At 37.8% G+C, this 13,023-nt stretch overlaps 1 protein-coding gene across 6 annotated transcripts in view; it reads right to left on the bottom strand.

Moving 5' to 3' along the window:
• Positions 1-13,023, bottom strand: part of LRP1B (LDL receptor related protein 1B) — a 639,076-nt gene that overhangs the window by 69,503 nt on the left and 556,550 nt on the right. For all 6 annotated transcript variants that reach the window (XM_074547868.1, XM_074547870.1, XM_074547871.1 and 3 more), the window contains exons 61-66: positions 11,416-11,604; positions 10,505-10,653; positions 7,681-7,774; positions 6,511-6,627; positions 6,246-6,365; positions 3,827-3,946 (exon numbers count right to left, since the gene is read on the bottom strand). In XM_074547868.1, the coding sequence (XP_074403969.1) occupies positions 3,827-3,946; positions 6,246-6,365; positions 6,511-6,627; positions 7,681-7,774; positions 10,505-10,653; positions 11,416-11,604 (789 nt within the window). The remainder of the gene's footprint in view (positions 1-3,826; positions 3,947-6,245; positions 6,366-6,510; positions 6,628-7,680; positions 7,775-10,504; positions 10,654-11,415; positions 11,605-13,023) is intronic.

Raw genomic sequence — 13,023 nt, 5'->3', positions numbered from 1 at the left:
ATCTTAAATTTGATGAAATTAAAATATACAGTGTATAAATAGTCATATAAAGTTTAAAAATATGAAATTTAGAAGGGGTCACAAGAGAGGGTATTAGTGCACTGAATCTCAAGGACTGAATTAACTTTTCCTTGAATTTATCTGTAAGATTGCCCTAAAAAAGATCAGGTCACAGTAAACCACTGGAATATTGATTTGAAAATTGTACTAAATATGTATTTCTCAAAAGCTATTTTTGCACATGATAATTTAGAACAGAAAATTTTGCACTTTGATTTAAATTTCTACCTACTGATGGACTGGATTGGATGTTACTCATACGAGGTAAAGCATTACAAAGCCTATAGTGCAGAACTGAGGGAAATTTATTTCAGGTTCTGTATTTTCAATGAGCTTTTCTATTTACAGAGGAACATTGGAAGCCTCTTAGAGAGATACATGAACACCCTGAACTCCTCCAGCAGGAAGGAGCTGCCTCTGTGCTTTCTGTGAGCAACTCTTGAATAATTTGTTCAGCTTCTAAGGACTGAGATGAAACGAAGTAAATTAAAAAGTTATCAGTGACATTTTCATTGGGGGAGGAAAAAAAAAAAGTTTGCTTTGTAAAAGCCTCAATGACATATTTAAAATTACATGTCACTGTGATTTTGCACTAGAAAATGTTTAAATTTATGTTAGGCAAAGTCAAAACATGTCAGAGCAGCTTCACTCTGCTCTCAGGGCGAGCCCAGGGCTGCTGATGACTGACAAAGAGCAGCTCCAATCTCCTGATTCTTCTGCTGCTCAACCACAAATCAGAATTGCTGATTTGATGCTAGAGGCCAAATTTCTTTTTTTTTTTTTTCTTTTTTTTTTGCTATATTTTTCATTTTTTTGTTTTTGTTTTTTTAATTTTTATTTTCTCTGTTGTTTTAGGTGTGGCTCTGGAACCAGACCGATAAAACCACATTTGAGTACCAAGATTGGTGTTGCAGCTCAGATGTGTGCACTCAAAATTCTGGTGACTGAAACTCTGCCTTTTGTGTTTGCTCCTTGCTCTCTGCCAATGTCACACTTGCAATAAGTTTTCTCCCAAAGTATGGTTTTTTCCATGATATTTTTCAATATTACAATTTGTGGTACTTTGATCATGATTATTTCAAATTCTTGCACTGCCAAACAATTAAAAATATTTAACATTACAAAACATAAAAATATTCCTGCCAAACTCATGACATTGTATTTTCATTCTGTAGCTCTGCAAAGGAAAAAGTTTCAAACCTGAAATCCATCCCATATTTACTAAAATACTTCCAGTAAAGATTCTAACTCAAACTGGTTCTTTTTGATGCAAAATATCAAAGTGTGAGCAAGGACTAGCATAATCTAATGGTTTTCTTTAATTGCCTGGACAGTTAGAACCAATTAACTCTATCTCTTTTTCTCTGAGAAGCGCCAGACACTCCTAAAGGAACCCACATTTCCTGATTCTGCCTCAACTGCCTGAGTTGGAAAGCAACCACAGAAAAAACAATACATTTCCACTGCTTCTGGTAATGTGCTCAGTGTAATATCTCCAATAACCCACAGCAGCAGAAGTTGACTAAGCAAAATACATATGGCCAGGCAGCACTCAAGCAAAAAGAGATTCCTGTACACAAGTTTTGCATTGCAGACATTTTAGAAATGAACTCCAAACAATAACAAATTAGTGTTACATCAACATATGTAGATGCTTTTTATAGTCATTCATATACTTCATAGAATTTAATTCTATCAAACTTTGTACATAAAAATAACAATCTTTAACTTGAAAAAGAAAATGCAGAAGAACAAATTGTGTTGAAACTACTGCCATTGTAAGGTCATTTAACCATATTTCAAATGCTAAAAAAATACGGAAAACTTCAAAATGTGATTAAACACACCCTGTTCTTGTCAAGGCTTAGCTGTTCCATGTGTACTCAACCGTGTTTGGCACAGAAATTGTGACTATGGATAAATTTTTGTCTCCTCCAACACAAAAAACAAGAGCAGTGTATGCAGCCAGGAGATTAAAAATAAAGATGTGGGTGTTTTTTCAGGGGAATGTGTGGCTAAACTGGGGGACACCTCACTGCAGCATGTTGTGAAAACTTTACAAAGGCAGAAGAAGTGAAATCTATGATGAATTATTGTAAACAGAGACGTATTTGACTGACAATGTCTCGGATTCTCCAGTTAGAGGAGGGAATGGTATCCCAAGGAGATTCCAGGATGGGCCTGCTTTGCTCACATATTCCTGCCAGAGACAGGACAAATGTCAAGTCTCAGATATGAACCAACACCACCAGCTGGATATTTTGTGATTTAAAGAACCTTTTGAGCTTGGGATTGCATGCATTGTTTCTCTATACTTTTTAGTAATTTGAATTATTTTTATTCTGTCTACTGTAAAATTATGGCTCAGAGTGAAGTACTTAATTCTAAACACAATTTTTCTTATTTACTATCAGTATTATGTCTTTTTCTCTTAAAAAAAATTAATTGTGACTAGAAGATGAATGAAAATACTTGATGAAATTTACGACCATTTGTGCCACATCAGTTGGGTGTGCACAGGTTGGCCAAAATGTGAATCCACAGTTTAGAAGCTTGGAATGCTGTCCCAATTGGAAAGCCACAAAATGTTGGAGATCCAGGTGATGTGGAATGGTGGAGGAGAAAGCAGCTGTGACGTGGATCAGAAAGTGAGCAGTGCAGGGCTGCTTCAGTAACAGCAGTGGAGGTGAAGCTTCATCTCCTTTGCATTCACTGTTCCTTCAAGACAAATGATTCCTTGCACTGTAAACTTCTCACCAGTTGACAGGAGTAATTATTTTCCCCATCCTGCAATTCAAACGATGGTCTTGGATTTTCAGTGTTGAGAAAGTTAATTTTCCCAGGCATATTTTCCACCTTGAGTATTTTTAATACATGCTCATGTGTCAATTATTTGAAACACATCCATGGAAAAGGGGCTCAGTGCTTTGTCCTTGACTGTAGCCTGTAGTTTTGTTACTCTGTTGTCCCAGAGATAAACCCGTCCAGACGCAGGTGTTTCATCAAACCATTCACTGATGCATGGATGAATAATGGTGAGAGCTTTAAATGTTCCATATTTGTCTTGTTCTCCTCCACCTCAGACCATTTTTCTGTGTTTTCCTTTATAGACCAGTCCTGGAAGTTTCACAAGTGTTTCTGCACATGGTTGGTGTGTGTCTTGCACTGACACCCATCTTCAGGGATTTGCCAGCAGGACTGATCCACTTATTCTGTCTCTGATTGTCTGCAATCCATTTCCCAGGCAGAACATTCATATTTATTATTTTCTCTAATTACAACAATAAGAGCTGACTCATAACTCCCTGAAGCTGACAGAGCCACTTCAAGTTAGAAACTGCTCTATAACCTTTCTATACCATCAATCTTAACTACCAGGGTTTGCAAATTATTGTATTTTCACTATTTATGAACTTCAGCAGCAATTAAATTCAGGCAGAACTAATAACAACTGGATAAAACTGTGAGAAAAATAAAGAATATCACTGTATCCTATGACAGACATTACATTCTGTGCCACTTCTATGACTCTAAATGCCAAATGAGAGCCTCATTTGCAGCTCCTGCCAATAAAGAATGATACAATAGGAATTTTATGAACTACTCATACAAAGATTGTCATTCAGTAAGAACTGGATGAGCCAGAGAGGTTTCAGATAAGTATTATCAAACACTGGAAGAGGATATAAAACGTGGGATGATTATTTCCTTTTGCTAAAGCAATTTCAAGCCACAGCATCAGATGCAGAACCGCTGGCATACTCACCACAGTTTGCTTCATCCGACCCATCTGCACAGTCTGGGTCTTCATCACACACCCACAGCTTGGAAATGCAGTGTTTGGTTGTTTTACACTGGAAGTGGTCTGGAGAACAACTGTTTTCAGCTTTAAATAAAAGAATTCCAGATAAAATTAGAAATTTCTGCTAATATTTAAAATATGTGTTTTAAAGGAAAAAAAAATTAAGGATTCAAGATTTAGAAATTGGGTGTCTCTAGTATAATTTATATAATATCTGTAAGAAAAACATTCAGATTTATACTGTTTATAGCTTTGTCATTTTCTTATATATTATTTCATATAAGCATTAAGGTAAAACAAATATAATGAACAAAGTGTCTATTGTGATATTCTTTTAACAGCAAATAGACTTACCATTGATAGAATCAAACCACTTTAGCAAAAATCAGACAAGTTTTTACCTTACCCTTCTAAAGTGCCAGTTATAAATTCTGAGAGTCAGTTTATAAGACTAAGGCAGGTCTGGATGCTTTGATCAAAAACAGAATCAAAATTATGCATGATTTTTGTGAAATTCTGTACTCTGTTAAATTGGGCAAGTGTTGAGAAAAGTTTAACAAATATTTCACTTTATCAGTTTCGAACAATTTTTAAATTAATCCTGCAGCAAGAAAAAGATGCAAAGTTGCAGCTGAGCTTTCAGTCTAAGCTTTAAGGATGGTCTAAATTAGAGTTTAGCTGCATTAACCTTAGAACAACCATTTAAAAACAAAACATCCTCAGAGCACATATGTGATTTTAGATGTTCTTTAGAGATATGTACTCCAAATAATTTTAAACTGAATTGACCATAGGGGAAAAACAGGAAATGTTTGATAAGGTTTTCCCACATGAATGTATGTCCCACCTTCACCTAAGGAATTCCGTAGTGTCTTTAAAAACTTTCCTACCCCTGTTGAAAAGCAATTTGCTCCCTGATATTACCATTCTTGCTTCTTGGATTTGTCAAGATGAAAAATTTTAGGTTTGCTAAAAGTTGGTGTATTATTTCTTTTACTGTCACATTTCCATAGACTTGGGTATGTTCCTAACTGTACCACAAGAAATAATTCTGATCCTCAGCTAGGACACATCACCAGGGGGTTTCACAGTGCTTCACAAGAAACACCAGCTCAATGACCTTCATTGCACATTTGAAATGCCTTCTGTATAAAATGTGACTTTGAAAAAGTCACCTGGTAAGCAAAACAGAACAATGGCAAAGCTAAAAAAAAACAACAACAAAAAAGAAAGTATTTATGGATCCCAGACTGGTGACATTAGAGTGAATCTCACCCGTTACCTGTCTTGTGCCAGGAGCCCAAGTCAATAGGAACTCACAGCCCCTGAGCTGCAGACTCTGCTGCTCTGAGTTAACTTCTGCCAGCTACACCTCAGGGTTTTTGGGAGCCTCTCATGTACCATGTGCTGCAGTTCTTTCCAAGGGAAAAAAAGTAATCTCCCTTATCTTTCACAGGAGCTTCCCTGATCCCTCTTAATCAGTTTTTAAAGAAACCCAACATAAAGAGCTTTCTGCAAAACTTGTATTTACATCTCTCCTGAGCAGTTTGGAAGACAGCCATTAAACATGACCATCCACAAAGCTTTTCTGTCCTTAGCAACCCTTCTCCCCTTGAAGAAGGATTTGCTCCTTCCAGAAATGCAGCACACGCCAACCTTGAGAAAGCTGATCCAGAACAAGCAGCTCAGATCAGCAGCAGATCTGAGCAGTGAAATCAGTAAAACAATGAAGCTACATTTCAAGGCAGCCCCATCATCTTTGTTACAAAATGATCAGACACAAACTTATTCAACAAATCTCCAGTATAAATCTAAAAATATTTTCTCCACTTATACCTGAAAAATGTAAAGTGAAAATAAATGTGAGGAAAGTAAGTTGCACTAAAAGCTGAGCAAATGGAAATCCAGTTACCTAGATAAATTAATGAAATCCCCAGAGAAAGAGGAACAGAAAAGGTAAAAATAATCAATGAAAGAACATGAATTTAGAAGGAGCTTTGGATCTACAGCTTTTCAAACAAAAGAGTCTGAAAAACATCTTTTTCCATTGAAATGTATTGCTGCAAGGCATGGCAGATGAAAGCCTCAGGAAGATGAGTCACTTATGAGGTGGTTCAGAGTAAAATACATGTTTCAACCTCAGTCAAAAACCCAATTAAATGCCTGAAATTGTTTTTACCCCTCTCTTCTTTGCAATGACTTTAAATTTGGAGTTAATAAGTGGCATTTTAGTTTGCTCTTTAGTATTTGAAGTATTGCTCACCAGTCCTGTGAATTAACTGTTTGCACGTTCTCAAATTGTTTTAGAGGACATTTACAGTGTTTTACTCCAGCTCCCTGTTTAAAACCAGCTGCAGAGCAGAATTCTTTAAGCATAACTTACGACAGTCTCTTTCATCTTCTTCATCACCACAGTCATCCTGGCCATTGCATCTCAGGTTTATTGGGATACACTTCTGGTTCTTTGTGCACTTGAACTGCCCCGACAGACACACGTGTGTGTCTGTAAATTCAAGGAAAAGAAAAAGTACAAGTTAAAATGATTAAAAGTTGAAAAGATTCAAAATTCCAAAGGTAAATGAAGAAAAATATTGTTTAACAGCATGTGAAACATGACATTTAAGCCTACAGTGCATGCAAGCACCTACCACAGTTCAGTTCATCAGAATTGTCCCCACAGTCGTTCTCTCCATCACAGATAAAGGCTGGAAGAGCACAAAGCCCAGTTCCACACTGGAAACGTCCTGGCTGACATCTGAATTCAGCTGGGAAAAGACAAAACTGCTTATGAATACTACCAGAGCAATAGTTAAAGCTCACTATTGCTGTTCTTACCCAGTGGACTAATCAAAAATACCTATAAACTTGTATTTCCTGTATAATCTCAATCTGAGTATATATTAGTAATTAAAGAGTACACATATGATTGAAAGACAAATTTCAAAGTCTGATATCTTTAATTTGTGCAGCTCTAGTTATAGTACTAATGACACAGAGTGAAAACCCTCTGCAGGTTGAAGCTTACCAAAGGCTCAACAGAGACCTGTCATTTTGGATCTAAATTCTTGAGTTAAAGTCTGCTTTTAAGAAACTCCATATCCCATTTTAATTCTATTTCCCAAGAAAGGAATTGTTCCTTCTCCAGCCACTGTCATTAGAAATAATGAGCAATTATGTACCTCTATAGTAATATTATACATAAGCATGGAGTAGCTTAAAATAAAAACTTATGTAGAATGATTACATATAGTAAAATCTGCTTCAGAGCAGGAGAAGAGAACTAATTATAAAATTGTAGAAATAGGGGTGAGGGATTTCAATCCAAAAAACATCAAATTAACTGTTAATTAACCAGAAGATTGAAGAACACACAGAGCATTTTTTTCAAGTATAAACTTAAGGAAGGAAGGCAAGGAGAGAACATTGTTATTGCTCAGAAAACTGCAGTGGAGAATAATGTCTATCTAAATGCCAACAATTGCAACAAAACACAAACAAATGAGATTAGAGTCCCTCATTTTTATTACACAGAAAAAAACCCCAAGTTAACCCGTCAGAACTTTGTGCTCATGCAAAGAATTCCACAATTCAAAATTAAAATCTTTAGCGAAAACATAACTGGGACGAAGTAAAGGTTTGAAAGACGAAAAATACGTCTGATTTTCCAAAGATCTTAAAAGACCTAAAGACCAAGGAACATAAGGTAGTGCTGCAAACTGAATTGCCCACAAAAATCCTCTTCCTAGACTTTATAAATAAGCGTTGTGTTTGGTGTGGGCCCTGGTGGCAGAGGCAGCCCCGGAGCAGCGCGCACTCACGGCACTCGGCGGGCTCGTCAGAGCCGTCCCCGCAGTCATCCACTGTGTCACACTTCCACCAGAACGGGATGCACTTGTCGGTTTTGCAACGGAACTGCCGAGAGGAAAGGCCAGCAGGAATAAAAGATTTTGTGTTGGCGTTTATTCATTCGTTTATTTATTTATTTGTAAGCAGCAATGGCGCAGTTTATGAAAATCAGCTCCGCTGTGAGGCAGGGGCTTCGAAATTTAACTTAAGGTAGAAACCAATTTTAGATTAGTTTAAACTTGCTCATTCTGTTAACTTGCAAAAGAGAAAAAAAAAGAAATTCTCTTCTGAGAAAACAATGGAGATTGCAAGCATCCAACATGAAGAGAGATAAAGAGGGGCCCCGCTGACCTTGGGGCCACCGCAGACAGAAAAGCTGAATCTGGGTTACAAGCGCCACATTACAGCTACATGACTGAATAACTGTGCAGGCTCATAAAAACTGATAAAACAGTTTAATACACATGGATGTGCAGCAAGTTAGAGGGATAAAATAGACTCAGGAACTTCTGGAGGTTCACATGTCCTTTAAAGGAAGCTATCCCACATGAGCCCAACACTAAAATTAATCATACTAACTTTGCAACTTTTACAAGTTGTGGAGTGTTTTTTTCCGGAAATCAGCAGCTTGATGTGTTGATGCATCAATGATTTTCTGGCTGATAATTTTACAAAACTTGTATTTTAAATTTTGGGGTTTTTTTATTTGGAGATGTTTGGCACTGAGGTTGCCAAAGTGATAAAAATCACTGTAGTTTCGATGACTGTGCTACACCGGCTTACAATGCCCCTACACAAACTGTTCATTAGATTTTGCTGCATTCTGTGATTTCATTCTTGAAGGTCTTATTCAAAGCAAACACTTCAATTCTGCTTTTATAGACTGTTGAAGCAGACAACATCATTTTTCCAGATAAACCCAAACACCCACAGTTACAGAAAGGAGCCTTAATGTGTGGTGTTGTGTACAGTATTGCTTACATTGTTTGAATTAAATGAACAAACCAAATGTAAAGCCTTTCAGACCTTCAAAAGGATAAAACATCTGTAGAAAAAACTGAAAAATCCTTTGTAAGAAGGCTGTGCATTTACTCTCAACTCAGGTGATTGTTTGTTCTGACTGAAAGAGGAATGCAAACAAAACAAATGGTACAAACTGATGTAATTTTCTAGGGTTAAACCTAAAAACTGAGTCCATTATGTGGCTCATGTCAGGGAGAAAAATCTGGGTAGATTATCAGTCAGCTTTTAAGAAATGTTAGTTTTCCTACCTCGTGTCACTATGAACACAGAAAGGAAAGAAACCAATATTTTTAGAAGGGCAAGACATTTCATTTTCTGTCTCTGGGCAGCTTTTTTCACATTTTAAAAATCGTTGATTATTGAATAAAGCTATAATTAAATGGTATATTAAAATTGGTGCCGTAGCTCAGTTTATCTTTTCTGCCAGAAAAAATTAGAGTTTCAAAGGCATTAATGATATAGAACCCATAGCTGGAGCTACATCATTCCTGTAGCACCTTGAGGGACTTGCTGTGTTACAGGCTGGGCTGAAAGGCAGCTGTTACTGCCCCACACAGATCTGCAGCTCACAGGGGTCAGCAGGAGGATGCCAAAGGCAGGAGACAAATAGAAACTCAGACAATTGCCATTCCTTGTGTTCTCTACTTGTTCTGCTCACCACAAGGGATTTCAGGCTGTCAAAACAGCATCAGGAAGTTATTTCCAGGAAGTAGGCACTAACTCTGAGATGTTGTTATGAAGACACTTGCATTCCTTTTTAAACTGCAGAGACAAAACCCTGCAAAATCAGGGATCAAGATCATTCAGGTCTTAAATGGATAGAATTTTGGTGTTCAAGAGTCTTTATTTTAAGTAACAGGGAATACAGATTAATGTTTTAATTGATAATTTTTTTCTGTTTTACCTATTGGATTGTTTCTAACACAAGTCTACCATTTTCCATTTTTCATCTTTCTAACTGGAGTGAGCTTGTTTCCTTTTTTTAATGCAAAATTCATTCATGTATCCCAAATCACTGTTACACACACTTTGCATTTTGATATTTCAGACAAATGGTTTTTCAAGGCTATTTTTACGGGTTTAGCAGTTGTATTTGTTCTGGTGACTGACAGGAACACCAACATTTGAAAGTGAACAAGTCCTGTATTCTCTGAAGAAAAAAACATTTGCAAGTGTTTCCTACTAATAGCCTTGGAGGTGAAATGCTCTGTGGAATCTTGTCCAGCTGGGATTCCTGCCTTAGATGCATTTGCAGAGGGCTTTGGCCACAAACCATGGCAGGCAGGGCACTGAGGGGAGGGGACACCTGACCAGGTGGGTAGAGTGGGCTCACTGGAGATAGTGGTATGCTAATAGAACCATCCTATATTTGGTCAGGTTTCCAGTTCTCCCTCTCTGTTGGTTCAGGACTTTTTTCTTTTAAGGTGATGTTCTGTGCTCACCTTCCTCACTGGACCTTGTGCCCCTATAACCAGCTGCATTTTCCCTTCCCAAGGGGTCTTTGGACCCAGCTTCTGTACCCTGCACCCTGTTTGTCATTTTTGTTATTAAAGTTTTAATTTTCCAGGCTGCATCCATCACTCCAATTCCTCTTCCATTTGCCAGCTCCTCCCTGCTAAGCCGAGCAGGGAGACCACCGCAAGATTCCAATCTCACAATGCCCCAAGCGCTCCCCTGAGTGTTGGGCTCCTTTTGAAGCTCTCCATTCCCTGTTGAAGGCAGCACTCCCTGTTGCCCAGCAGGAGCAGTGGAAGCCAATCCTGCAGCCCATACCTGGCTGGCAGTGCAGTTGGACAGACACGTCCTGTTGTCCGCGGCCAGGTAGAAGTTGGTGGGGCAGGCACACGAGTGCAGCTTGTCAGGGGCCAGCAGGCACAGGTGGCTGCAGCCACCATTGTTCACTGTGCACACGTGTCTGGACACTGTGGACAGAACAGGGAGGAAGATCAGAGCCTTTTATCTCAGCACACTTCGGGGTATCTGCTTTATGGATGAAGAAAATTGTGTGCCATGTAATATCTTTACAATGCAGTGTCCCAAATCAAAAAACCACAGAGGCAAACTCTTCCTGCTGCCTTTAAGCTATTCTCTGTTGTATGCAAAAATTAATTATTACCATGGCTGTAAGTTCAATACTGAAGGAATGAGAGGAATAAAAAAGCTCTTTTTTTAAAATATAATGAGAGAAAAATTACCTTATCTAGGCCAATTGCCAAATAGCATTCAGTTACAATTCCAATACAGTGATATCAGCAGATAAGACACAATCACACCACCCACATTCTCTGACATTCTCTCAGTCTAGCAGTATTCTTCAGCAATATTAACACTTTTCAAAGAAGCAGGTTAAAAGTTTTCATAACACACTGCTCCCCTTTCAAAAAATGTTAACTTTTACTGTAATAAAACTTAACATTTCTTTACTTTCAGTCAGTATTTGGGTTTATTTTTAAACACATAAATTATCTCTCTACTGAACAGGTTTTGTTAGATGTATTTAATACTGGATGTGCTTAAAACATTAATCACAGATTTATGTTTAAAAACTGTAATTTGAAAACTTCCACAATCTGAAGCAGAACAGAAACAATCATTGCAGATAAATGAGCATGCAGTGCCTCAGCACATGGTACTCAGTTAAATACCTCCATGTGCTGCTTGGGAAGCAGAGACAGGATAATTACCATCAGGCTGCCGGTAGGGATGATACACCTGGATGTCTGTGATGGTGTGCCACGAGTTGATCAGGGACAGCCTGTCCGAGCCAGAGGTTTTGTGGGCACGGCTGAGGGATTTGGTTTTCCCGTCTGTCCAGTAGATGTAGTCCTCAAACAGTGTCAGTGCAATCACCCCTGAGATGTCTTGGTTAGGGACTGGAAGGAGAGATGCTCAGATTAATGTTCACCCTTGGGAAACTGCCAGCTAAAATATTCCCCACTGCACAGCATTAAATTGTTCCCCACTGTAACTTTCCCTTCTCTTTGCATAAGCAACATAAATTGGCTCTTTTACTGGAATAAAAGTTATTAGAAAACAACCAGAACATAACATATACATCTTCTGATGCTGTGTGTTTAATATCCTTTCATATAATTAATAGCATTTTATTTCATCAAAATATACTGGCAAGAGAGACAGGAAAAATAACCAAAAATTTGCATTAAAATAACCATTGCAGTAAGAGGGATTATTGATCATTTCTAGCATCACCAACCACACAATATAAAAAAAAAGTCCATAGCTACAGTATCACAAAGTTATGAGCCAACACCATTTGGAAAAGGATGGAAGGACAAAAGGGAGAAAAAGATTTTGGAGCATTCTTTATTGTTCAGTACACTCCTTAACCTGAAGTATTTGTTCTTGGTAAACCGTAACTGAATGCCACCTTTCTTTTTTCCTCCTTTTAACATCAATAGTAGTAATCATAGCTGTCCTAGGAGCATATCTGACCACAATAATTAATTTGTAAATGATAATCCTTTGTTGCTGAATCACCTAATTACTGACAGAGGTGAGAAGGCAGAGCAGCTGACTGTCACATTTAACCAGCACATCTTTAACACCTTTACCTTATTTTCTGCACGTTTTTACATTAAAAGTGTTGACATAAAGTAGGCAAATCTCTAATTCCTGTTGGGACATTTTATAGCTCACTGAGATCTGATGACTGGTACTCAGTTTATGGAACAACAACTTAGAAAATTCAATTTTCTATCCAGTAGTCCTCCCTGTACTGAACTCCAGTGCAGGGCATGCTGCCCCCTGGTCAAGGAGACCTTGCTGCTTAGGCCTGAAATTATTTTCCCTTTTTATATGTCTCCATGAAGCACATCTATCACACTGAAATAAGAGTACAATGTTTTTGAAAGAGCTTCAGAGTATTTCTGGGAAATCAGTCGAATTCCAAAGAAATCTTGGCAATTTTAATCCTAATCCTCATTACAGGGCAACTTTGCCACAGTTCCATACAGGGTACAGTACTAAAAAAGCTCTTATTCTTTTATGAGAATTTTAGAGTCCCACTCTGTGATGTTTCCAATGAGGAATACAAACCAGGCTGACAGGAGAAGAAGGATGGGACATCAGAAGCTGCTGCCCTGAATTAGGCCCTGAAGCTTTCCATGAAACTAATTATTTTATTTTTGCTTCAGTTCTGAGACAGTATTAGTTTATATAAATTATGACCCTTGCTTCTACTTTTGGAACCAAATTAAAGATGTCAAAGGTTCCACTCCAGTCTCTCTAAAGACAAAAAAACCTACTTTTTTTATTTTCTCTTTTTCTGATCA

The sequence above is a fragment of the Zonotrichia albicollis genome, chromosome 10 (assembly GCF_047830755.1).
Source record: "Zonotrichia albicollis isolate bZonAlb1 chromosome 10, bZonAlb1.hap1, whole genome shotgun sequence".
Taxonomy (NCBI): Eukaryota; Metazoa; Chordata; class Aves; order Passeriformes; family Passerellidae; genus Zonotrichia; species Zonotrichia albicollis.
Note: the sequence above shows the minus strand (reverse complement) of the source record. Positions and strands in the feature narration are given on the sequence as shown.